The sequence below is a fragment of the Carcharhinus amblyrhynchos genome, chromosome 5, assembly GCF_965287045.1.
Source record: "Carcharhinus amblyrhynchos chromosome 5, sCarAmb.v2.hapA, whole genome shotgun sequence".
Classification (NCBI taxonomy): Eukaryota; Metazoa; Chordata; class Chondrichthyes; order Carcharhiniformes; family Carcharhinidae; genus Carcharhinus; species Carcharhinus amblyrhynchos.
In genome coordinates, this window is record NC_137328.1 from 84,766,356 (window position 1) to 84,792,403 (window position 26,048).

The 26,048-nt window shown below is 42.0% G+C and overlaps 1 protein-coding gene across 5 annotated transcripts in view; it reads left to right on the forward strand.

Moving 5' to 3' along the window:
* arb2a (ARB2 cotranscriptional regulator A) overlaps nt 1–26,048 on the forward strand; it is a 529,674-nt gene that overhangs the window by 10,815 nt on the left and 492,811 nt on the right. For all 5 annotated transcript variants that reach the window (XM_080189122.1, XM_080189121.1, XM_080189123.1 and 2 more), the window contains exons 3-4: nt 18,470–18,571; nt 24,538–24,638. In XM_080189122.1, coding sequence (XP_080045248.1) covers nt 18,470–18,571; nt 24,538–24,638 — 203 coding nt within the window. The remainder of the gene's footprint in view (nt 1–18,469; nt 18,572–24,537; nt 24,639–26,048) is intronic.

Below are 26,048 nucleotides of genomic sequence, written 5' to 3' on the forward strand. Positions count from 1 at the left end.
CCCTTATGTTTTCAACCACAAAACCGTAGACAACATCCATGACAGTAACAGTCTTGTGTTTGGCATGTTCGGTGTAGGTAACTGAGTACCAAATGATGTTCTCCAAGAAAACCTTCAAGGCTCCGCAGATTTCTTCATAGATGAGGCCTGAAATGCGCTTAACGCCCCACGCCAAGCGAGCCGACGGATATTATCATGGAGAGCTTTCTGGTGCCGTTTAGCACTGCCCTTCCCAAGACCTTTCCCACACTGACAGCAACTTCAATAGAATCAGAATCAGAAGCTAGCACAACTTGCACTTAAAAAGGCAAATGGAATGTTAACTTTGTTGCAAGGGTGAGTTTAAAATAGGAAAGTTTTGCTACAACTGTAGGGCATTGGTAAGACCACACTTCGAGTATGGTGTTGTATATTTTGTTTCCTTACTTAAGGAAGGATTTGAATAGTTTGTTTTAGTGTCACAAGTAGGCTTACATTAACACTGCAATCCAGTTACTGTGAAAATCCTCTAGTTGCTATACTCTGGTGCCTGTTCAGTTACACTGAGGGAGAATTTAGCTCACCTAAAACTCATTTCTTCGTAGATGAGGCCTGAAATGCGCTTAACGCCCCACGCCAAGCGAGCCAACGGATAGCAGGCTTAGTTATTCCATGGATATTATGGAGAGCTTTCCGGTGCCGTTTAGCAACTCAAACCCTTTCGGACTGTGGGAGGAAATTGGAGCACCCAGAGAAAATCCACACAGTCACGGGGAGAAAGTGCGAACTCTGCACAGACAGTGATTCAAGCCGGGATTCGAACTTGGATCCCTGGCGTGTGAAGCAACAGTGCTAACCACTGTGCCACCATACTGCCCAGGTAATTGTGTTGGAGATGGTTCAGTAGGTTGATAGAGCTGAAGGACTTGTTGTATCAAGAAAAATTAAGCAATTTGGATCTGTACCCATTGAATGAGAGGCAGTCTAATTGTAACATATTCTGAGGGGTGTGATAGGGTAAATGCTGAGGGAATGTTTCCCCTCGTAGGAGAATCTGGAACTAGGGGGCACAGTTTCAAAATGAGGGGTTTCCCTTTTAAGACTGAAATGAGGAAGAATTTCTTCTGAGGGTTGGTACTCTTCGGAACTGTCTACTTCAGAAAACATTGAAGGCTGGGTCATTTAATATATTCAAGGCTGAGTTAGTCAGTTTTTTGATTTCGAGCACATCCTGGGTTATGGAGGAGCAAGCTGCAGTGGTGATATGAAAGCCAAAATAGAACCAGCAATGATCTTGTTGAATAGTGGCTCCATTGTCAAAATGGCCTACCCTTGTCCCTGTTTGTTATGTCCTTATGTTACGTTCAACGTACCCAAGTTTCCAGTTAATGATCTGAAAAACTGAAGCTACCACTGCCTCTCAGCCTTTGCAATACAAAACTGTATGAGACTGATTTTGGGACTTGCATCACTTGCTTGTATTTAATCTGGTTTCTCTTTTACATTTTGGATTTACATTTTGCGTTGATAGAATGAAAGAAAGTATGTAATATATGTTACGTGGAAAAATGGTTTTCATTTTTCTTGACTTTTTTGAAAAGAAATCTGGTAGAATGCCGAACAGGCTGCTGATTAAGTCCGTTTTATAGTGCCCTCGCCCGAGACTAATTTTACTCCCTTCTCCCTTGCATCTAGGGTCCAATTTCAAGATCAGTCAGACTCATTTAAGAAGAAATACAATTTTGTGTAAGCAATAGAACAGCTTTTGGAAGAGTGGTGAAATACATAACAAGCTAAATTGAAGCACAGGCATCTTAACTATGGAAAAGTTGGATTCCTCAGTCATTTCAGATGAAATGCTATTAGTCTTTACAAGCCAGTGCTATTATAAACATGGCAATAGGTCAGCAACCTACCTGCATTATTGATCGAGAATGCAAGTTTCTACAACTGGATTAGTGGTTTATGGGTGAAACAAACATCCTTATACTTGAAAATAACAAGATTAGCAATAGTTTTAATATATTTCCAGATGTTACATCAATGTGAAATCTGACCCAAGTATTTGCAGGTCTTGGCATTTTTTTAAGAATAATAAATGCTGACAGACCACATTCACTTTATTATACCTTTCAGTAGAAATGTTGGGATGGCCAATTCATTTCTGTGAATTGAAAAGCAACAGAGGAATGTTTTCTGCTGTGTTGATTTGTAAGAGATGGTCTGGACTCCCATTTATAGTTTTAGCTATGCTCTTGTGATTTCTGTCTATAGACCATCTTGTGTCTATTCTCCAAGACCACTTTCGCAACATCAGTTGAGAGAAGTAAAACAGCTAAGAGATGCAAGATTATATTTGCAACATTTCTTTAGTTTTATTTTCTCAATAATAAGATCACAAACACCAGAACATCAACCTAACACTTTAGAAGAAAAAGAACAAAGAAAAGTACAGCACTGGAACAGGCCTGTTGACCCTCCAAGCCTGTGCCGCTCATGATGCTAAACTAAACTGAAGAAAGCCTTCTGTATCCCTCTATTCCCTCTCCATTCATATAGCCATCCAGACGCCTCTTAATTGTTGCTAATGTGCCTGCTTCCACTACTTCTAACAGCGTGTTCCAGGTACCTACCACTTTCTGCATGAAAAACATCACCCGTACATCTCCCTTAGACTTTCCCCCTCTCACCTTGAACCTTGCCCCCTTGTAATTGACACTTCCATCCTGGGCAAAAACGTCTCTGACTATCCACCCTGTCTATGTGTCCCATAATTTTGTAGACCTTTTCAGGTTAATCCAGGAAAAATCTAGCATTTTACATAAATAAATGATGTGGAGATATTGATAAGGACAAAAATGATAGCATAAAGTGTGTTCAAAAATATGTACTATGTTTAGATGTCAACTGGTTGAATAGTGCTTGTGGTGAACTGGGCACACCCACTTTTATTTGAATAAGAATGTATGGGGCTTGGAGGGGAAACCAATGAGGGGGTATTTGGATAATGGAGGGACACTTTGTATTTTAAGGTTTCCTTGAACACATTTCCAACACAAAAATGGTGAAGGTTGCTTCATCTTGATCAGCAAGGAAAGTTGCTTTGGAGCTTGAGTTTTTAATTTTTACCAAATTAATCACTAGGCTGTACAAAACTTAGAACCATAGTGTCCCCACAGTCAGCCTCTTAAGTCTGCACAGACTCTGCAAAATAGCATTTTACTCGAGTCCTCATAACCCTGCATATTTAGCACAGCCAATTCACTTAACCTATAAATTTTTTAACTGGAGCAATTGGAGGAAAACCACATGGACATTGGGAGAAAGTGCCAACTCCACACGGTCATCCAAGACTGCAATTGAACCCAGGTCCCTGTGAGGTAGCAGTGCTAACCACTGTGCCACCTTGAGTATGACTTAATCTTTTCTTGCACTCAACTGGACAGACACAATACTGCTAAATTTCAAAGGGAACAATTTTTATACTGTTTGAGAAAAGGATGCTGATTAGTTGAAGTGTTGCCATGGAGAATGTGCCAGAGATCTGTTGTCCTCTATGCTTTTTAATCCAAAAAAGAGCAATGCTTGGATATGCTCCTTTTGCTTGCAGAGGACATTGATGCATCTGTTCTTACGAATGTATGATGGATAACTTCAGCATTTTTTTCAGCATACTGAAGTTTTTTTTGCTGAATTGTCATTTAATATTGTTAACCTTGCAATATTAGATTAGAAAAATACATTTCCATCACAACACACAAGAGCACAAAAAAGATAGGAGCAGGTGTAGACCAAATGGCCTGTTGGGTCTGCTTTGCCATTCTATGACTATGATCATGGCTTTCAAAGCCACTTTCTCATATCCCTTGATTCCTTGAGACCAAATATCTGTCAATCGCAGGCAGCCTCAAATATCATTGTTTCTGACAACAATAGACAGAGTACTAAGCAACAAATGTCAGAACAAAATGTACATTATTGAAGCTGTCATTAATTACAGTTTTAGAGCCTTCCTGTTTGTTGCATTTTGTACAAATTTGAGAATTTTACACCACCAGTTACGTCCCCGATTTGATGTTGATTTTTCCAAGTCGCGTCCCTTGAGTATACTGCATCTGGCATCAAGATCTTATTTTAAATGAACTATGTCTCCGTTGCATATTGTAGTGTTGAGTTCTTTGAGTTGTTGGTACCAGTTTTTTTTTAAAGCAGTTCAGTTGGGTCACTATTTCATTATTTCATAATCCTTCCCATGTGGTCCTGCCAAGATTATGATATGTGGAAAAACAAGTGAATATCCTCTTGTTACAGTACTGGTAATTTGCATTTTTGGCACAGTGGTTTAGCATCTAGTGTACCTGTGCTCTGTTGAATAAATTTGATTTTGTACTAGGCTAAGCCTTTGAACTTTTATGTCGAGGAATCTACCACTTACCAGTAAAATTATTGCATTGCTTTCTCAGCTGGCTTCATTTAAAAACCCTTTCCTAAACAGAATGTTGTTTGGATTCAAAAAGATTAAAGAGGCTGAGAACGTAAGGTTGTCATCGTCCATTCTATGGTACAGGAACATTATACAAATGATCCATTTTCTTTCTTTAATAAATTGGTATGCCTCAGTAAAAGAACTTCAGAAACAATTTCTTCTAAATACTAAACCATTTGGAAAGCACAAATCTGTTTCACTGTTTAAGGTGAACCATGGCAGTAGGTAAATGACATGGGCTGAACTTGTTAAAATTGACATTTGGAAGAAATATATTTTTATTGGTTCTGAGAAAGGGATAAAGAACTGGCAAACTGATGCAGCCCATGCCCCCAGTAAACCACTAAACATACAAAACTATGCAAAATGGGGGGAAAACACAATTTAAACTAACAGTCCACAATAATTTACTCTTTAAAGAAAAAGGCTACCATCTACCATAAAATTTCTCAGTTAATCTTTTCATGGTGCATTTAATCTTTTCCAAATAAAGAAAAGACATTAAGGGCCTGATTTTACCATTGTATTGTGCCCATTTTCGGGCGTGAAAACTTGGTAAAGTCAGGCATGAGATGAGTAGCGCTTTCCGCACCCGTTTCCTCACTGGTTCCCACTTTACCGAGGCTTGAGAATTACCGCATTTAAATTGATTTAATGGGCTGCACACCCAATCTTACCAGCACTTCCTTCTTTACCACTGTGTTCACCCATCCAGAATCAGCGCAAAACAGACATGCTCCACAAAAATCCAATTTGGGCACTCCAGTTAGTGAAGAGGTGCCTAGCATCTGATGTCTCTCTGCTTGAGATTGGTGAGGGGGAAGGGGGGATCTGCTGCCACTCTGCCTGAGATCAGTAAGGGGGAAGGGGGTGTCCACTGCCACTCTGCCTGAGATGAGGGGGGTGAAAGAGGGGTCTGCTGCCACTCTGCCTGAGATCGTTGGGGGGGAAAGGGGCAAGTGGGCCACGATCGGTCGGGGTGGTGAGGGGAATAAGGGGGTTAGTAATGTTCTGGGGGTGGGACAGTGTCTGTGAGGGCCGGGTTAGGCATTATCTGGCCTGGGAGCAATGTGGCAGGAGAGCAGCATTCTATCTTTTTTTCCTGCGCATGCGCAGTTGGAGGTGCTGATCAGAACTGCAGGGTTTCAGGCAGTGTTAAGTCCTGCCCACAGGCTTGTGCAGTGCGATTCAGAATCGCTGATATTTTCTTAGGCAGAGGGTGCATAGGGGACACCTGAGAATGGGTCTAAAAGTCAAATCTGAAACGCTTCCAGTTTCAAGTCTGCCCAGCACTTAAAATCAAAATGGTAAAATAGGGCCTGAAGCTTTTAAACCAGTATGAAGCAGGGGTGGCTTGGGTGATCTCTAAGTTACAGAATCTGCCTGCAGGCTATTAATGAAGTGAATGTCTGCCTTAATCTTCTTGTAACTGGCTAGTTCAGATGGGACTCCAAAAATGGCCATGAAAGCACAGAGCTGTAAGTCTAACTCTAGAACTTTGGAGAGTGTGTCAAAAAAAGATGACCAAAGCCAGCCCGTTTCGGATGTGACCAGAACAAGTGGGTATGATCTGCAGGGGAAATGAGCACCTGTCGCATTCATTGTTTGTGTTGGGGGAAATAAAGCGAGAGGGCATAGGTTTAAGGTGAGAGGGGAGAGAGATGCAAAAGGGCCCAGAGGTGCAATTTTTTCACACAAAGGGTGGTGAGTGTCTGGAACGAGCTGCCAGAGATAATAATAGAGGCAGGGACAGTTTTGTCTTTTAAAAAGCATTTAGACAGTTACATGAGTAAGATAGGTATAGAGGAATATGGGCCAAATGTGGGCAATTGAGACTAGCTTAATGGGTTAAAAACTGGGCGGCATGGACAAGTTGGGCTGAAGGGCCTGTTTCCATGCTGTAAAGCTCTGTTACTCTATATAACCCACTCGATCTGTTCTCAGTCACACCATCCCAAGATTCAGTCTGGTAAACTTTCTTTGCATTCCTTCTATAGCAAGAACATCCTTCCTCAGATAGGGAAGCCAAAACAGCACACAGTATTCCAGGTGTCGCCTCACCAAGACCCTATATAATTGCAACAAGGCACCCCTGCTCCTGTACTTGAATCCCCTTGCTGTGAAGACCAGCATTCCATTTGTCGCCTTTACCGAAAAATGCACCTGCATGCTTACCTTCAGCGACTAATGTTCAAGGACACTAAGGTCTCATTGCAATTCCCCCCTCTTAATTTATAGCCATTCAGATAATAAGCTGTCTTCCTGTTTTTGCTGGATAACCTTACATTTATCCACATTATACTGCATCTTCCATGCATTTGCCCACTCAGCTTGTCCAAATCACACTGAAGCATCTCTGCATTGTACTCATAGCTCACCTCTCCCAGCTTTGTCATCTGCAAATTTAGAGATATTACATTCACTTCCCTCATCTAAATCATTAACGTACATTGTGAATAACTGGGGTCCCAGTACTGATCCCTGGGCACCTATGAGGCACTGTGGGCCATTGGCAGCAGCAGATTTGTTCTTAACCACAGCCGATAAAGGTGGCAAATGGTATGCTGGCCTTCACAGACAGCTTATTCCCCACTCCACCGTTATGACCAAGCTGGGGGATCAACCTTGGTTCAATGAAGAGTACAGGAGAGCATACCAGGAGCAGCACCAGACATACCTAAAAATGAGGTGAAACTACAATGCAAGACTACAAAAGCAGCATGCGATAGTGTGGTGATAGTCCCTTTAAGGAGAACACAGCAGAATAAGCGTCACCCAGTTTGGGTGACCGATTGGGACAATGGCGAATCACCCCAGGAAGAGGAGTTCTCCAAGGCAGAGGCATGCCAGAATTAGCTGCAGACATGCTGCTGCTCTTACAGGTGCTTGTAAATAAATAAATAATTTTGTTCGCTAATGAAGTCTCTGAAAGTGCATCGTTACAGATCAAGCAAAGCGACCTCACAACCAACAGATCAGATCAAAGTTGTACAATGCTACCTTGGTCACGAACAATGATGGACAATCAAACAAGTAGCAGAAGGAGGGAGCCCCACAAATATCTCCATCGTCAACGATGGGGGAGCCCAGAACATCAGTTCACACGATAAGACAAACATTTACAACTGTCTTCAGCCGAAGTATCAATTCGATGACCCATCTGGGCTATGGGCCCTGACAGCAAACCACAGCATTCCAATAGTGCAGAATGAGTCCATTCGGCCCATTGAGTCTGCACAGACTCTGCGAAAGAGCATCTTACCCAGCCCCACCCCTCACCCTATCCCATTAAGCCAGAGCATTTACAATGGCCAATCCACTAATCTGCATATTTTGGATTGTGGGAACAAACCACAGCGCCCAAAGAAAACCCACACAGACACTGCGAGAACATGTAAACTACACACAGATGATCACCCAAGGACTGAATCAAACCTGGGTCTCTGGCAATGAGAGGCAGCAGTGGTTGCCATTGTGTTGCCCTTTCCAGTGAGATTACTCGAGACTTGTACTTCAAAGCTTGCTGCGCTCTTAATCAAGTTGTTCCAGTGTAACTGCAACACGGACATCTAGCTGGCAATGTGGCAAACTGCCCAGGTATATCCTGCACACAAAAAGGAGGGCAAATCTGCCTAGATAATTTCCGTTTGATCAGTCTACTCTTAATCATCAGTAAAATGATGCAAAAGGTTGTCGATGGTGCCGTCAAGCAAGAACTTAATTAGCAGTAACCTGCTCACGGATTCCACCAGGGTCGCTCAGTTCCTCACCTTATTGTAGCTTTGGTCCAAACATGGACAAAAGAGCTTGAACTCTTAGGTGAGATGAGTGAATTTTCTTGACATCAAGACAGCATTTGATCGAGTGTGGCATCAAGGAGACCTAATAAAACCAGAGTCAAAGGGAATCTGTGAAAATACTCTCGAGTGCTTGCATTCATACCTAGCACAAAGGAAGATGGCTGTTGTTCATGGAGGTTAGTCAATCCAGTTCTGTGATATTACTGCAAGAGTCCCTCAAGGTGGTGTCCTGGGTCCAATCATCTTCAGCTGCTTAGTCAATGAGCTTCCCTTCATGTCAGGCAATCATGTTCATTGATTATAGAATTTCTACAGTACACAAGGAGGCCATTTGGACCATCAAGCCTGCACCAAGAAAAATCTCACCCAGGCCATATCGCTCTATTTACCCTGCTAATCTCCTGACACTATGGTTCAATTTGGCATGACCAATCGACCTAACCTGTACATCTTTGGAATGTGGGAAGAAACTGGAGCACCTGGAAGAAACCCACACAGACATAGGGAGAATGTGCAAACTCCACACAGGTAGTCACCCAAGGCTGGAATTGAACTTGTGGTCCCTGGCACTGTGAGGCAACAGTGCTAACCATTGTGTCACCGTGCCACCTAATGATGATTGCATAATAATGTCCAGCCCTATTCGTGACTCCTCAGATACTAAAGCCGTGCCCATATGCAGCAAGACTTGGACAACTTGACTGATAAGTGTCAAGTACATTTCCGCCACAAGTGCTAGGCAATGACAAGCTCCAATTAGAGGGAATCCAACAAACGCAATTAAACCACTATCACTTTAATCCTGCACTATCAACATTTTGGAGGTTATCATTGACCAGTATTGAACTGGACTAACTGTATAAATACTGTGGCTGTAAGTGCAGGTCAGAGGCTGGGAGAATAACTTGCGTTCTGATTTTAGATCTTAGATCATAGAACCCTACAGTGCAGAAGGAGGCCCTTCAGCCCATCAAGTCTGCACCGAACACTATCCCACCCAGGCCCCACCCCCCTATCCCTACATACTATACCCACTAATCTTTCTAACCTACACATCCCTAGATACTAAGGGGCAATTTCTTAGATGGCCAATCAACCTAACCCACACATCTTTGGACTGTGGGAGAAAACCGGAGTACCTGGAGGAAACTCACGCAGACACGAGGAGAATGTGCAAACTCCACACAGACAGTGACCCGAGCCGGGAATCGAACCCAGGACCCTGGAGCTGTGAAGCAGCAGCGCAAACCAATTGCTACCATTCTGCCCTGTCCCGCCCATTTACAGCCATGGCTAGGGTGTAGAGAAAGATCTTAATAGGAGGTAGGTCCATTCAAAAGTCTGATGACAGCAGGGAAGAAGTTGTTCTCGAGTCAGTTTGTACATGACCTCAGGCTTTTGTATCTTTATCCTGATGGGAGAAGGTATAAGAGAATATGTCCGGGGTGCGTGGCGTCTTTGAGTATGCTGGCTGCTTTTCCGAGGCAGTGGAAAGTGTAGACAGTGTCAGTAAATGGTTTGCGTAATGTGCTGGGCTTCATTCACAGCTCCTTTGTAACTCCTTGCGATCTTGGGCAGAGAAAGAATGCTTTCTATGGTGCATCTGTTAAGTTGGTGAGAGTCATAGCGGACGTACCAAATTTCCTTAGTCTCCTGAGAAAGTAGAAGCGTTGGTGAGCTTTGTTAAAGCATTGTGCAGCTCCAACACTACTCCAGAAGTTTGACACCTCCAGGACAAAGGAGCCACTTCATTGGCCTCCATCCAGTACCTTCAGCATTGATGTGTAGTACAGCAGTGTCTTCTGTCTCCAACATGTACTGCAGCAACCTACCAAAGATCCTTCGACAGCATCTTCCAAATGCACAGGATGTCCCAATTAGAGTAGTACATACGAACTAGGAGCGGGAGAAAATTAGGAAAGCTAAGAGGGTGCATTGAAAAGCTTTAGAGGAGGGTGTTATCAGACAACAAATTTTATGAAATTGGGCACACAATATGGAAGCAGGCTAAAATTACACTCAGAGCCTCTCCACTAAAAATCACAAAGTAACAGACACAGATTAGCAGGCAAGAGCATGCTTTTAGAATGCAAATGAGGGCTAGCACACAAGGGAAGCTGGACAGGATGGCACCTACAGGAACTAAATTAAAAAACACATCCCCACCCCACTAAATCAGCACTTCTAAACCAATCAAACAGCCTATGGAGACACCTAAAAAATTAGCATAGCTACGGAAATGTCCCTGGCCCCCCAATCTTTGAGATCAGTCACACATCCATTGATCAAACCCCAGAGATTCTAGACCATTAATAACCAATCAGACAAAAACGATTAACACACACTTAAAGCAATCATCCTAACACTCGAAAACATTGAGACAGGGTGGCTAAAGTCGAATACTGTGAATAAAGTATTAGCATTTGAATCGCATACTACACCGAAGTTCAGGTATAACTGTAGCCCGTTACGACGGACCTTTAGTGTGCTTTCGGGACAGTCCGATTGAATGTCCTGACTGCACCTCCATCGGAGTAAAAGAAAATAAAGCTGTGCCATTATTGAACTACACCCTGAGTCTAGTGGTCGTTTCGCCCACTCGCACTAACAAGGGAATAAAGGAAAACCCAAAGGGTTTTTAAAATATACAAACAGCAAAAAATTACTAGTGAAAAATCGGACCAATTAGGGACCACATAGGTAATCTGTGTATACACTCAGAAGATGTGGGTACAGTCCTCAATTAATACTTTGCATCGATCTTCACAATGGAAAAATATGATACATATGTAGACATCAGGGTGGGGAAATATTAGAGGGAATCAACGTGGAGAGAGAGGAGGTACTAGCACATTTAGCAGCCTCAGAAGTGGATAAATTCGTAGGCCCAGAATGGAATGTACCCCAGGCTGTGAGGCTGGCAGGAAAGGAGATATCAGATCCACTGGCAGTAATATTCAAATCCTCTCTGGAAACAGGTGAGGTGCAAGGGAGCTGCTAATATTGTCCCATTATCAAAAAGGAAGAGATAAGGGTAGACCAGGAAATTATCAGCCAGTCAGTTGAACCTCAGTGAGGGATAAGCTACTAGAAAAAGTTTTGAGGGACAGAATATATCTGCACTTGGATTGACACAAATTAATCAAGGATACTCAAGCATGGATTTGTTAAGGGAAGGTCATGTTTGACAAATTTCATCAAATATCCTGAGGATGTAACCCAAGAGTGTTGATGAGGATAATGTAAGGATTTGATAATTGATAAGGATTTGATGTGGTCTGTATGGACTTCAGCTAGGCTTTTGATGAGGTCATTCATGGCAGACTGTTCAAAAAAGTAAGGGCCTATGGGATCCAAGACATAATGGCACATTGGTTCCAAAATTAGCTGAGAGGCAAGAAGCAGTGGGTGATGGTAGAAGGATGTTTCTGTGATTGGAAGTCTGTTTCCAGTGGGGTCCCTCAGGGCTCGTTTCTGGGATCTTGCTTTTTGTGAGGTATAACTACCCCAGTTAACCCCATTCTGTTGTTCTTTGTCCATAGTTCTGAAACTTTAAAACTTAAATTTGGACCATAATATTATATGAATGCACCCCAGGGACTTCATGCCTTGTGGTACAGCAAAGTACTGCAGGTACTGGAAATCTATAAAAAGGAAAATGCTGCAAAAATGGAGCAGGTCAGGCAGCATTCATGGGGAGAGGATCGTTCAGCTCTGACCAGACGGCACAGTGCTTAGCATTGCTGCGCCTCAGTGCCAGGGAACAGGATTCAATTCCCGGCTTGGGTGACTGTGCGCAGTCTGCATGTTCTCTCCGTCTGCGTGGGTTTCCTCTGGGCGCTCCGGTTTCCCTCCACAGTCTAGGGGATGTGCTGGTTGGGTGCATTGGCCGTGCTAAATTCTCCTTCAGGTGCCGGAGTGTGGCGACTAGCGGATTTTCATGGTAACTTCATTGTAATGAAGTTCTTCGATAATGTGACTGAACACATTGACGAAGGAAGTGCCGTGGATGTAGTGTACATGGACTTCAGCAAGGCGTTTGATAAGGTCCCCCATGCAAGACTTCTTGAGAAGGTGAGAGGCCATGGGATCCAAGGGCCTTTGGCCTTGTGGATCCAGAACTGGCTTGCCTGCAGAAGGCAGAGAGTGGTTGTGGATGGGGCTTTTTCTGAATGGAGGTCAGTCACCAGCGGAGTGCCTCAAGGATCTGTTCTGGGACCCTTGTTGTTTGTCATTTTCATAAATGACCTGGATGAGGAAGTGGAGGGATGGGTAAGTAAGTTCGCTGATGACACGAAGGTTGGTCGTGTTGTGGATGGTCTGGAAGGATGGCAAAAGTTGCAGCAGGACATAGATAGGATGCAGGACTGGGCGGAGAAGTGGCAGATGGACTTCAACGCAGATAAATGTGTAGTCGTCCATTTTGGCAGAACCAACGGGATGAACGAGTACACTATCAAGGGCAGAAGTCTGAGTAGTGTTGAAGAGCAGAAGGATCTTGGGGTCCGGGTCCACAGGACTCTTAAATCGGCCTCGCAGGTGGAGGAGGTGGTCAAGAAGGCGTATGGTGTACTGGCCTTCATTAATCGAGGGATTGAGTTTAGGAGTCGGGAGGTAATGCTGCAACTTTATAAGACCCTTGTCAGGCCTCATTTAGAGTATTGTGCGCAGTTCTGGTCGCCTCACTATAGGAAAGATGTAGAAGCTATTGAGAGGGTACAGAGGAGATTTACAAGGATGTTGCCTGGACTGGGAGGCATGCCTTATGAAGTTAGGTTGAGGGAGCTGGGACTCTTTTCCCTGGAGAGACGAAGGTTGAGAGGCGACCTGATAGAAGTTTACAAAATGTTGAGAGGAATAGATAGGGTGGACTCTCAGAGGCTATTTCCCCAGGTTGAAATGGTTGCTACGAGAGGACACAGATTTAAGGTGCGGGGAGGGAGGTTCAGAAGTGATGTTAGGGGTAAGTTTTTCACTCAGAGGGTGGTGAGTGAATGGAATCGGCTGCCGTCAGTGGTGGTGGAGGCGAACTCGCTGGGGTCTTTTAAAAGACTTCTGGATGAGTATATGGGGTTTAATGAGATTGAGGGTTATAGATAGGTCTGTAGGTTGGTAGGTGTTGATGTGATCGGCACAACCCGTGGGCCGAAGGGCCTGTTTGTGCTGTAGTGTTCTATGTTCTATGTTCTATGTAATGTTGATGTGGGCCTACTTGTGATACTAATAAACTTTCCAGAGTGCTCAAAATTGTTATGGTGCAGATGTGGCCATTTGACCCATTATGTCTGCATTAACTCTCCAAATAGGACTAGAAGGCACAGCCTCAAGATAAGGGGGGGAGAGTTTAGAACAGAGTTGAGGAGGAACTTCTTCACTCAAAGGGTGGTGAATCTCTGGAATTCTCTGCCCGTTGAAGTGGTGGAGGCTACCTCACTAAATATATTTAAGACACGGGTAGATAGGTTTTTGGTAGGCAAGGGAATTAAGGGTTATGGGGAGAAAGCGGGAAAGTGGAACTGAGCCACTTCAGATCAGCCATGATCTTATTGAATGGCGGGGCAGGCTCGAAGGGCTAGATGGCCTACTCCTGCTCCTACTCCTTATGTTCTTATGTTCTTAAATATTAATGATTTGGACTTAAATTTAACAGGTACAATCTCTAAGTTTGCAGATCACATACAAATTGGTAGGTGGTAAATAATGAGGAGGATGGCCATAGATTGCAATAGCGTATCAATAAACTTGCTGTGTGAACAGAGCAGTGACAAATGGAATGCAACCCTGAAATGTGTGAGGTGATGCACTTGGGGAGGGCTAACAAGACAAAGGAGGACACTATGAATGATAGGATCCTGGAAAATACTGAAGATCAGAGGGTACTTGAAGTGCGTTTCCACAGATCCCAGAAGATGGCAAGGCAGGTATAAGGTGATGAAAAAGGTATAGGAGATACTTGCCTTTTTTAGTCGAGGCATAGAATACAAGAGCAGGGAGGTCAAGCTGGAGCTGTATAAAATATTGGTTAGGCCATGACTGGGGTGTTGCACACAACTTTGATCACCACATTATAGGAAGGATGTGATTACACTGGGGAGGAGAGACCCTGGGTACAGAGGAGATTTACCAGGATGTTGCCTGTGCTGGAAGGTCAAAGCTGCAGCTGTTTTCCTTGGAGCAATGAAGATTGAGCAGGAATCTAATAGAATTGCGTAAAATTGATAGGCTACTGTGGACAAGTAGGCACTTTTTCCATTAGTAAAGGGGTCATAACCAGGGAGCATAGATTTAAGGAAAGAGGTGGACAGCTAAGAGAGAAGTTCTAGCGAAACATTTTCACCCAGAGGGCGGTGGGAATCTGGAACTCACTTCATGGAAGGGTGGTTGAGTCAGAAACTCTGAACATTTAGGAAATATTTAGATATTCACTTGCACTGGCATAACTCAAGGGCTGTGGAACACATGCTGGAAAATGGGATTAGTGTAGTCAGATTTTTGTGGACCAGGGTGGACACAATGGGCCAAATTGCCTCCTCCTGTGCTATAAACATTTATGAATCTAGTAGGCCATTGAGCCTGCTCTACCATTTAATAAGATTATTTTTATTTTCCCACACTATTCTCCATTTGCCAGACTTTTGCCCACTCATTTAACTTATTTTTTGTAGCCTTCTTGTGCTCTCTTCACAACTAACATTCTTGCCTATCTTTGTGTGATCAGCAAATTTGAGTCATATAAATTTATATAAATCACTTTGACCCTTCGCCCAAGTGATTTATATAAATTGTAAATAGTTGATGTCCCAACATTGATTCTTGTGACACACCACTTGTTTTATCTTGCCCACTTGAATAAGACCCGTTTATACTTACTCTCTGCTTCCTGTCATCCAGCCAATTATCTTTCTGTACCAATATGTTATCCCTTGTAACATGTGCTTTCATTTTCTGCAATAACCTTTGATGTGGCACTTTATCAAATGCTTTCTGAAAATCTAAGCAGTGTTTCAATTGGCTCTTCTTTATCATCAGCACAGATTGCTTCCTTAGAGAAGTCCAATAAGTTGATTAAACATGATTTCTCTTTCACAGAACTATGTTGACTCTGCCTAATTAGCTTGAGTTTATACAAGTGCCCTGCTATAACTTCTTAGCATCTAACAATTCCCTGTGACAGATGTTAGACTAACTGGCCTCTATCTCCCTGCTTGCTTTCTCCCTTTTTGAATAATGTAGTTATATTTGCCATTTTCCAAACTTATGGGACCTTTTCTGAATCTAGACAACTTTGGAACATTAAAGCCAATGTGTCAACTATCTTACAAGACACTTTGTCTAAGATTCTTAGATGAAGTCCACCTGGATGCAGGCTATTATCAGCCGCAGATCCAGCAATTTACTCAGTATCATTTCTCTGGTGTATGTAATTTCCCCGAGTTCCTCCCTTCCTTCCATTTCTCTAATTTTGCTGACTACAAGCCTCAAGTGGCTTGGTTGTTAAATTTTAAAGGGGGAGTCCAGGTTGTTTTGCAGGAAGGAAGATCCGAACAGTGTACATACATCACCTGGACCATAATGGTTCAAGAAGGTAACACTTTGTCAAGGGCAGGAAAGAATGGGCAATAAATATTGGCCTAGCCGGTAACATCCACATCATGTGAAAGAATATTATAAATTCACCATCAGTACATCCATTCTAATCATTGTTTCATATATATATGTACTGTAATTTTTATGATCCTATTTGCTATAAATCCTGTTTTTCAGTTAAATTAATGAAGATAGGCCATTCTCACTTTCCCTCCCTCCTCAATCAATTAGTCACCTTTCCTTCCAAGTCTCTCTCATATCCTGACTTCGAATTATACTGTCGTTCTTTCACTTGTCACTGGGTCAAAAACCTGGAACCCCGTCCTTCATGTGGACCTCCACCACATGGACCACAATAGCTCAAGAAAACAACTCACTAGCACCTTTGCAAGGGCAGTAACGAATGGGCATTAAATACCACATTCTGTGAAAGAATATTTTAAAAATCCACTGTTAGCATAGCTATTCTAGTCATTGTTTCAGGTGAATATCTTGGACCTTCCTCCCTGTAAAACAACCTATACCCCTTCTTTAAGATTTAATAATCAAGCCATTGAGACTTGTTGTCAGCAGAATTCATTTGATTTATTACTGTCACACTAGTATACAGTGAAAAGTATTGTTTCTTGCGCACTATGCAGTCAAAGCATAACATTCATAAAGAAGAAAAGGAGAGAGTCCAATAAGTAGTTTTACAATCATAGGTAGGGGTGCAGCCAAAAATCGGCTTAATGCAAGGTAGTCCTATTCAAAAGTCTGATGGCAGCAGGGAAGAAACTGTTTTTGAATTGGTTGGTACGTGACCTCAGACTTTTGTATTTTTTTCCCGCTGGAAGAAGATAGAAGAGAGAATGTCTGTTGCGTGGGGTCCTTAATTATGCTGGCTGCTCTGCCGAGGCAATGGGAAGGGTAAATAGAGTCAGTGGACGGAAGGCTGGTTTGTGTGATGGATTGAGCTACATTTACGAGCTTCTGTAGTTTCTTGTGGTCTTGGGCAGAGCAGGAGCCATACCAAACTGTGGTACAACCAGAAAGAATGCTTTCTATGGTGCATCTGTAAAAGTTGGTGAGAGTTGTAGCTGACATGTCAAATTTCCTTAGTCTTCTGAGAAAGTAGAGGCATTGGTGGGCTTTCTTATCTACAGTGTTGGCATAGTGGTCTAAGACAGGTTGTTGGTGATTTGGACACCTAGAAATTTGAAGCTCTCGACCATTTCAACTTCATCCCTCTGGATGTAGACAGGGACATGTTCTCCTTTACGCTTCCTGAAGTCAGTGACAATCTCCTTCATTTTGTTGACATTAAGGGAGAGATTATTGTCGCCGCAACAGTTCACCAGACTCTCTATCTCATTCCTGTACTCTGTCTCGTCATTGTTTGAGATCCAACCCACTATAGTGTTGTTGTCGCAAACTTGAAAATTGAGTTGGAGGGGAATTTAGCCACACAGTCATAAGTGTACAAGGAGTATAGTAAGGGGCTGAGAACACAGTCTTGTGAGGCACTGGTGTTAAGGATGATCGTGGAGGAGGTGTTGTTGCCTATCCTTACTGCTTGTTGTCTGTGGGTTAGGAAGTTCATATTCCAGTTGCAGAGGGAAGAGCCAAGGCCCAGGCCATGGAATTTAGAGATGAGTTTTGTAGGAATAATGGTGTTGAAGGCTGAGCTGTAGTCACTAAGCAGGAGTCTGACATAGGTGTCTTTGTTATCTATATGTTCCAGGGTTGAGTGCAGGCCCAGGGAGATGGCACCTGCTGTGGACCTGTTGCGGCGGTAGACGAACTGTAGTGGATCGAGGTAGTCTGGGATGCTGGAATCGATTTGTGCCATGGCTAAGCTTTCAAAGCATTTCATAATGATGCTTGGCAGAGCCACTGCAGATGATTAAGGCATGCTGCTTGGCTTTTCTATGGTACTGGGTTGATGGTCAGAACAGGTTACATGACTCCCTTCATTCATCCATTTTACCCTAAATTAAATACGCAGTCCCAATTCTGTAAATCCTTGCATTTGCAAGAAATTATATACCCATAACCTCCCCATTATTTTTAAGATCATGTTGGACTTTGAACATATCTTTCCCATTTCAGAATTAGTGTTAGAACTTACTTCATAATTTAATTGAGTGCCGTTTTACCAATGTGTTAGTTGTTAATATAATGCCGATCAACCTTTCTGTCCTAGAAGGGAAACAGTTTAACCTGTTGAGTTTCATTCCTGCATGAAATGAATTCTTAAGAGATTCCAATTTTTTTAACTTAAGAAGGAAGTGTAAGAAAATTCTTTTTTTTCTTTTTCATTATTTTTCTATTTCATTTTCTGTATCTTATTTGACTCTTCACCTTCCTTATGCATCATACCGCTTTTGTGGTACTAGTTGGCCATACTATTATCAGAAAATTATATTCAGGCTGAAGGTTTAATGACACATGCTGCAAGATGCCCCACTTCAACAAGATTTGGCTAACTGCATACTATTTCTTTAATCTGTTTATATTTACAACTCCTTATTCGTAGGATGGCCAGTTGTCCCAATTCCCATAAAAATATTGGGAAACATGACTCAAAAAATTTCATCCATATCAAATGTACAATTGTTTTATTGTCTTTTTTCAGATTTACTATCCAGAATAGACTTGGAGGAACTTATGAAGAAAGATGAACCACCTCTTAAGTTTCCTCAAACGCTTGATGAATTTGAATATTCTTTTAATGAAAGTAAGTCAAAAATTATACGTCTAGATAAAAATGATACATAATTTGAACTGTATCTCAGTTATTTTCTTTTTTTCTAAGTAATTATTAAAAATTGGCCGTATTGGCCATATAAACCAAAAAAGCAGAAAAGAAAAACAGGTAATTCTTTTGTGGCATCTGTTAAGATAGTACTGGAATCAAAAGTTAGGAGATTTTTGAAATGATTGAGAAAACACTTCACTGCTGTATATTTGGTTTGCATCCCTGCAGCTGCTTCATTGTTTTGAAGGCAGATTTGAAGAATTGGGACTTTTTCACAAACGGTGATTGAGGGGAAATATGAAGTAGTTGACCATTATGAAAGATGTTCTGCGGGTGAAAGGTTGATTTGAGGCATATTGCAAAATAAGAGGCCACAGAGCTAGGGACTGAGAAAAACTATTCCTCCTCATCTTTCTCCAACTGGATGTTGAGTCCAGAAGGGGTGGGGGGCTGCAGCTTTTAAAAGTTTAAAGTTTATTTATTAGTCACAAATAAGGCTTACAGTAACACTGCAATGAAGTTACTGTGAAATTCTCCTAGTCACTATGGCGCCTGTTCGGATCAATGCACCTAACCAGCACGTCTTTCACAATGTGGGAGGAAACTGGAGCACCCAGAAGAAACTCACGCAGATATGTGGAGAATGTGCAAACTCTACACAGACAGTGACATAAGCCAGGAATCAAACCCGGGTCCCTGGCATTGTGAAGCAGATGGATTTGGAGTGACCAAGTGCGCAGTTGTTAATGCTGCAGTATAACAGACTGGATGGACACGAGCTCACACTTAGGATTCCTTCAAAACAGCTGTTTTGAGCTGCAATTAATGAAATTTGTAGGTGCACCAAACCAAGTTGCTGCTGGTTCTTATTTTTTAGGCTGCAAGTCCAAGAGCACTCAGGGTGCAATCCTGGAAGTTAATTACTTCCTGGCAGATCGGTCCATGTTCCCATAAGTATGGGTAGTGTCTCAACATGGTTATTTCTTAAATGAACTGGGTTCTAGCATAGGGAATTGCTAAGAAGTGGCTTTTGGCCCTGCAAAATGAAAATCATGTATTTAAAACAATTTTATTTCTATTGATTTGAATGATGCAGATTATGGGACAATATAGTAAGTGTTTAAAATTGTGAAAGAATGGAACAGGGTGGGCAGAAGCAGTCTATTTTCAATTTTTGAGAAGCCACTGAACTAGTCACAGATACAAGATCATAAATGCAAGGGATTTAGAGTAAAGGGTAGGAGAAACTTACTTCAGGGTTGGTGATTGAAGCAGAAACTATAATCAACGCTCAATACTGGATTGGATGAAGGAAAAGTGGATGAAAGTACAGATTAGTATATGTGGCTGGAAATATATGATCACATGCTATGAACTGAGTCGAATGCCTGGTTTTAGTGTTATAACATTTTTTTAATCATACTTTTAAAAATGCCTTATGATGCTAAGGCTGATTTATATTTTTTTCTTATTTGTATTGTTCCTGCACTTCAGGTACTGATGGAAATCATTAAAATCTTGAAGTGGCTTGATAGAGTAGTGGTAGCCGATATTTCCACTGTGGGGGATAGTCAAACTAGAGTCCGTATAATAAGACAGTCACTAATAAATCCAGGACAGAATTCAGTTTAAGCTTACTTAAGACTAGTGAAAATGTGGAATATGCTATCACAAGTAGTAGTTGAGGCCAATAGCAGGGGTGCATTCAAGGGAAACTAGCTGGGTGCAGGAAGAAAGGAATAGAAAGTTAAACTAATAGACTAGGATGCTGATGGGTGGGAGGAGGCTCTGACTGTGCTTAAACACTGGTATAGACTCCTTCGATTTAAGGCTCTGTGTTCGATGGAACTGTGTAATCTGTAATATGGTTGTTCCAGCAGAGATCAGCTAACAAATACTTGACATTGAGTGTATGACAAAACGACAACAATTTACTTAACCATTGTAAAAGTTCAGTTGCTCTCCTATTAACACACTTTTAATGACAATGATACTATAATATGTGATTGTCTGTCAGCTTGACTCTTCTTACCTGCTTTCCCCTGAGCAGGCATAACAATTCTTTTTCCACTTTGGCAGCATTGTATACAGCCTAAAGTGTTCCCAAGTGATGTTCATTGTTTTTTAATGTTCTGTTTTCATTAGTTTCCTTGCTTGAGCCAGTGTATTGGGGCCTGCTTTAAAATGAGTCATATTTGTCTTGGTTTCTCGATACAAAGAAGAGATGCAACTTGGAGAGGCAATTTGCCAAAAGGAATTTTTGAAACTGTGAAGTGTGCAATTGATGAAGTTGGTGGTCTGAGCTTGTCGATACTAATGCTTTGTACATATAACTCCATACCTCCTGATGTTTCATGCAGCATCTCCCACCACCTCTCACTGGCTGACCCAGCTAGATTGCCATTTGATAAATAGCCTGACTTGAGAAGTTAACATCTTACAAGAATGCCTCGCACTTACCAGTCAAAAGATCATGTTTTTTTTAGGGCACATGCTAATAATCCCTGTTGATTTAGGAGTTCTTAGCCAATCTTGGGATGGATTCAACTTGGATAGAAGAAATTTCAAGAAATTCTCAATTTTTGTCCTCTGGGATGTGTCAGATTTTCCAATCAGAGATCGGAACTTGGAGCCAGTACCGACCCTATGTCGTGCTCTCTCCCCAGCTTGCTACAAAAAGTGATTTTGCACTTCCCAGGTCTTCATTGGCTGCAACTCAGCCTTGAAATTTTGGTGGTTAGGCTCTGAAGAACATCCAAAGAAAGGTTCACCTCAACTGTCAACTTGTTGGAAAATTGCAAAGTCACCCTGAATTGATCGTAGAAAGTCTTAAGACTGCTGAAAAGTGTTGGCAGCAGCTTTCGATGTGAATACCGAGTTTCATACTTTCTTGTTGTCCAACATTAAGAATTGTCATTTGAAAGATGGCCTGAATAATGAGACCCTTATGAAATAGTCAAACCATTGTAAAACTCCTTGGAATCTTGACTCTCCTATCTCAGAGCCCCCTCACAAGTATACTGATGGCCCTGCTTGCATATCCCTTACATATGTCTGCACCCTGTCAAATGAAGTGGCTTTTTTGCAGTTTCCTTTAGATTAAGTGTAACTAAAGGTTTGTGATCGGTTTTAATTTTGAACTGTAGTTCCATAACAATCAGAGGACTTCTTTCAGGCCCATGTAGCTGCTAATGTTTATTGTACAATACTTGTATTCCTTTTCATTGAGCCCATGAGAGATTTTGATGTGTAATAAACTGATGGTCTTTGCTCATCTATTTGAAGAGAATAGCTAATGTGGTTCTGCTATTTAAGAAGGGTTATAGAAATAAGCCAGGAAACTACAGACTAGTGAGTCTCACATCAGAGGTAGGGAAACTATTGGGGGAAAATTCTGAAGGAGAGAATGTATTCCTACTTGAAGAGGCAAAGCTTGATCAGGGATAGTCAGTATGGCTTTGCCAGAAGGAGGTTATGCCGAACAAATTTGATTGAATTTTTTGAAGAGGTGATCAGGTGCGTAGATCCAGGCAGAGGGAAAGTATTTCATCACATTTCTGACTTGCAGGTGGTGGACAGGCTTTGGAGAGTTAGGAGCTAAGTTACTTGCCGCCGGATTCCTAGCCTCTGACTTAATCTTTTTTTACTCATTCATGGAACATGGATGTTGCTAGCTGGCCAACATTTATTGCCAAATCCTACCTGCCCTTGAGAAGATGGTAGTGAGCTGCCTTATTGAAACGCTGCAAGCTACATGCTGTGGGTTGACCCACAATGAAGTTAGGGAGAGAATTCCAGGATTTTGACTCATCGACTGCGAAGAAAAGGCAATATGTTTCTAAGTCAGGATGGTGAGTGGCTTGGAGGGGAATGTGCAGTTGGCAGTGTTCCCATGTATCAGCTGGCTTTGTCCTTGTAGATGAAGTGATTGTGGGTTTGGAAGGTGGTGTCTCAGGATTTTTTGTGAATTTCTGCAGTGCATTTTGTAGATAGTACACACTGCTGCTACTGAGCATTGGTGGTGGAGTGCGTGAATGTTTGTGAATTTGGGGTGCTTTGTCCTGGTTGGTGTCAAGCTTCTTGTGTTGTTGGAGGTGCACTCATCCAGGCAAGTGGGGAGTATTCCATCACACTCTTGACTTATACCTCTGACCTGCTGTTTATGTGGTGAGTCCAGATGATTTTCTGGTCAGTGGTAACCCCAAGGATGTTGACAGTGGGGATTCAGTGATGGTAACACCATTGAATGTCAAGGGGCGGTGGTTAGATTGTCTTTTATTGGTGATGGTCATTGCCTGGCATTAGTGTGGTGGAAATGTTATTTACCAAGCCCAAGCCTAGATATTGTCCAGGTCTTGTTGCATTTTAACATGGAGTGCTTTAGCACCTGAGAGGTCATGAACAGTGCTGGATATTGTGCAGTCATGAGCAAACATCCCCACTTCTGACCTTGTGACAGAAGGAAGATCATTGATGAAGCATCTGACGATGGTCAGGCCTAGGACACTATCCTAAGAGACTAGATAGCTAATCCAGTGGAATTCTTAGTCAATGGTGACCAACCAAACTGTTGATAGTGGGAAATTCAGTGATGGCAATGCCATTGAATGTCAAGGGACAATGGTTAGATTCTCTCTTCTTGGAAATAGTCATTGCCTGGCACTTGTGTAGCACAAATGTTACTTGGCACTTATCAGCAAAAACCTGGATGTTGACCAGATCTTCCTACATTAGGACATGGACTGCTTCAGTATCGGGGAATTGCGATTAGTGCCAAGCATTGTGCAATCATCAGCAAACACCTCCACTTCTAACCTTATGATGGAAGCAAAGTTATTGATGAAGCAGCTGAAGATGGTTGGGCCTAGGACACTACCCTGTGGAACACCTGCAGTAATGTCCAGGAGTTGAGATGACTGACCTCCAGCAACCACAACCATCTTCCTTTGTGCTTTGTATGACTCTAACCGGTAGAGACTTTTTCCCGATATTCATGGATTCCAATTTTACTAGGGCTCTTTGATGCTGCACTCAGTCAGATATCTTGGTATGAGGGCAATCACTCTCACCTTGCCTTTGGAGTTCAGCACTTGTTTAGCATTAACCCACACACCAGTGCTTCGTTTGGGCTCCGATTTAAGAAGGCAACTCGCTGTCACCTTCTTCTCGAGGATAGTTATGGATGGTCAATTAATGTTGATCTAGCTCAAACCATCCACATCCCACAAATGAATAAAAGAAACACATCCACTGGTTCCCCTTTATCCATATTGCTTGTTACTTTTTCAAATAATGAATTAGTCAAACACTGTTTCTCTTTCACAAATCCATGTTGATTCTACCTGATTGCTTTGAGATTTTCCAGATGCCCTGCTATAATAGATTTCAGCGTTTTCCATATGACAAATGTTAAGCTAACTGGCCTGTTGCTTCCTGTTTTCTGTCTCTCTGCTTCTTTGAATTGGAGCATTACATTTGTTTGCTATTTTACAATCTGACAAGAGTCTAGAGAATTTTGGAAAATTAAGATAAATGCATCTACCGTCTCAGCAGCTTCTTCTTTTAAGACACTAAGATGAAGTTCTTCAGGTCCATGGTATTTGTCAGTTCTTGATTCTGATCATTTTCTCAGTTCTCTTTCCCCGATGATTTAATTTTGTCCCTCACTTTCACCTCATGATGTGCACCTATTTTTGTGTATTTTTTATATCCTCTGCTGTGAAGGAGGGTGCAAAATAGTTAGCAACTAGCTGCCCATGGAACAGCATAGTTTGAATAACAGCAGTGGGTTCCTTCCACCTGGTGAATTATTTCAACATTTTAAAAATGATATTGAACAGTACACAACTGCGTTTTAAGACATGCTGCAGACTGTGTTTTATGAGTTAAATATGAGATTTTATTTTGATTACATACAAGTCAATAATTTTTTTCTTTGTGCCTAGAGGGACAGTTAAGACATATAAAAACTGGAGAACCTTATGTATTCAATTACCATGAGGACTTGCACAGGTGGAACCAAAAACGTTATGAAGCTCTTGGAGAGGTAAGTTTTCCTTTTTGTAGCTTGAATTGTATGATCTTTACATGAACATAGTTGTTGAAAATTGTGATGGAACAATGAATGCTGATTTTGTAAAATTGTCCCCCGGGCGAAAGCCTTCCCCACCTGCAGCACATATTAGGAGACCATATATTGGGAAATAGCAGTTGTGTTCCTCCTGATTTTTTTGCTTTGCAAGAATTATTAATGGACATGAGGGGTAAGCCTGTGATTTTCAGAAACGAGGCTCTGTACTAGTACAAATTTAGAGAATCCATCCTAAAACATAGGATTAGCTTTGAATTCTAGAGATGCCAAAGGTGTAATTTGCAAAATCTGCTAATCTATTTACTTCAAATATCATGTGAAATAATCTGTATCCATTGCCTTTTCACCTTTGTTTTATTTGTGGTGTGCTGAAATCTTTGTCGCATTACTGGGTTCAATGTTCCTGTTATTACAAAATAACATATCCTCCATTGCACAATAATGTTTTGTAGAGATTCTAGTATCGGAAAATGTAATCTGTGACTTAAAAATCCTTTAATCAGAAATGTAGTGGAAAGGTTGAACGGGAATGCTGCCTTAAGATGGGGAAACAATTGATTTCACTCTTCTGAATGTAATGCGTACCATTTACAATATTATTCTGCTACTAAGGCAGATCTGGGTTTAATTGGTGCCCTACCCTTAAGACCTCATGTCTAATTGCTCAAAATAAACACAGTCTGTAGTCAATGAGAGTTTAATTGCTGATCTGAGAGGGAAGTTTGCAGCTTAGAAATACTTGTAAATTGTTGACTTCAGGTCAGAGCAAAGCTGCATGTTTATTTTTAATAGTTTATAATCTCTTGGCACTACGTATGGCAAGTCATAGAATATAAAGTTTCTCATAACATCATATCCCACTGTACAGAAGGAAGCCCCATCAAATCTGCAACAACTCTCCAATAGAGCTTCTTAGCCAGGCCCTCCCTTGCGCCCTATCCCCATACCCTGTGCATTTGCCATAGCTAATGCACCTAACCTATACATTTTTGGACACCAACGGGCAATTTAACATAGTCAATCCACCTAACCTGCACATATTTGGACTTTGGGAAGAAACCGGAGCATCCGGAGGAAATCCACACAGACATGGGGAAATCCACACAGTGGGCGCTCCTTTACCATTTTTTGTCTAAGTGCTGGGTGGACTTGAAACTGGGAGAGTTTCAGATCCGTCTTTTAGGTGTGCTTTTAGACCCCCGCCCATACTCATTCTGCCTGCAAAATTCTGAACGACCCTATTGCTCACTGCAGAGGCCTGTGGGCAGGGTTAAACGTGCCCAAAAGCCTGCAGAGGGAGCTAATGCACATGTGCAGGCCTCTGTAGCTACACATGTATATTAGCAGTAGCAGGGGTCTGACTGA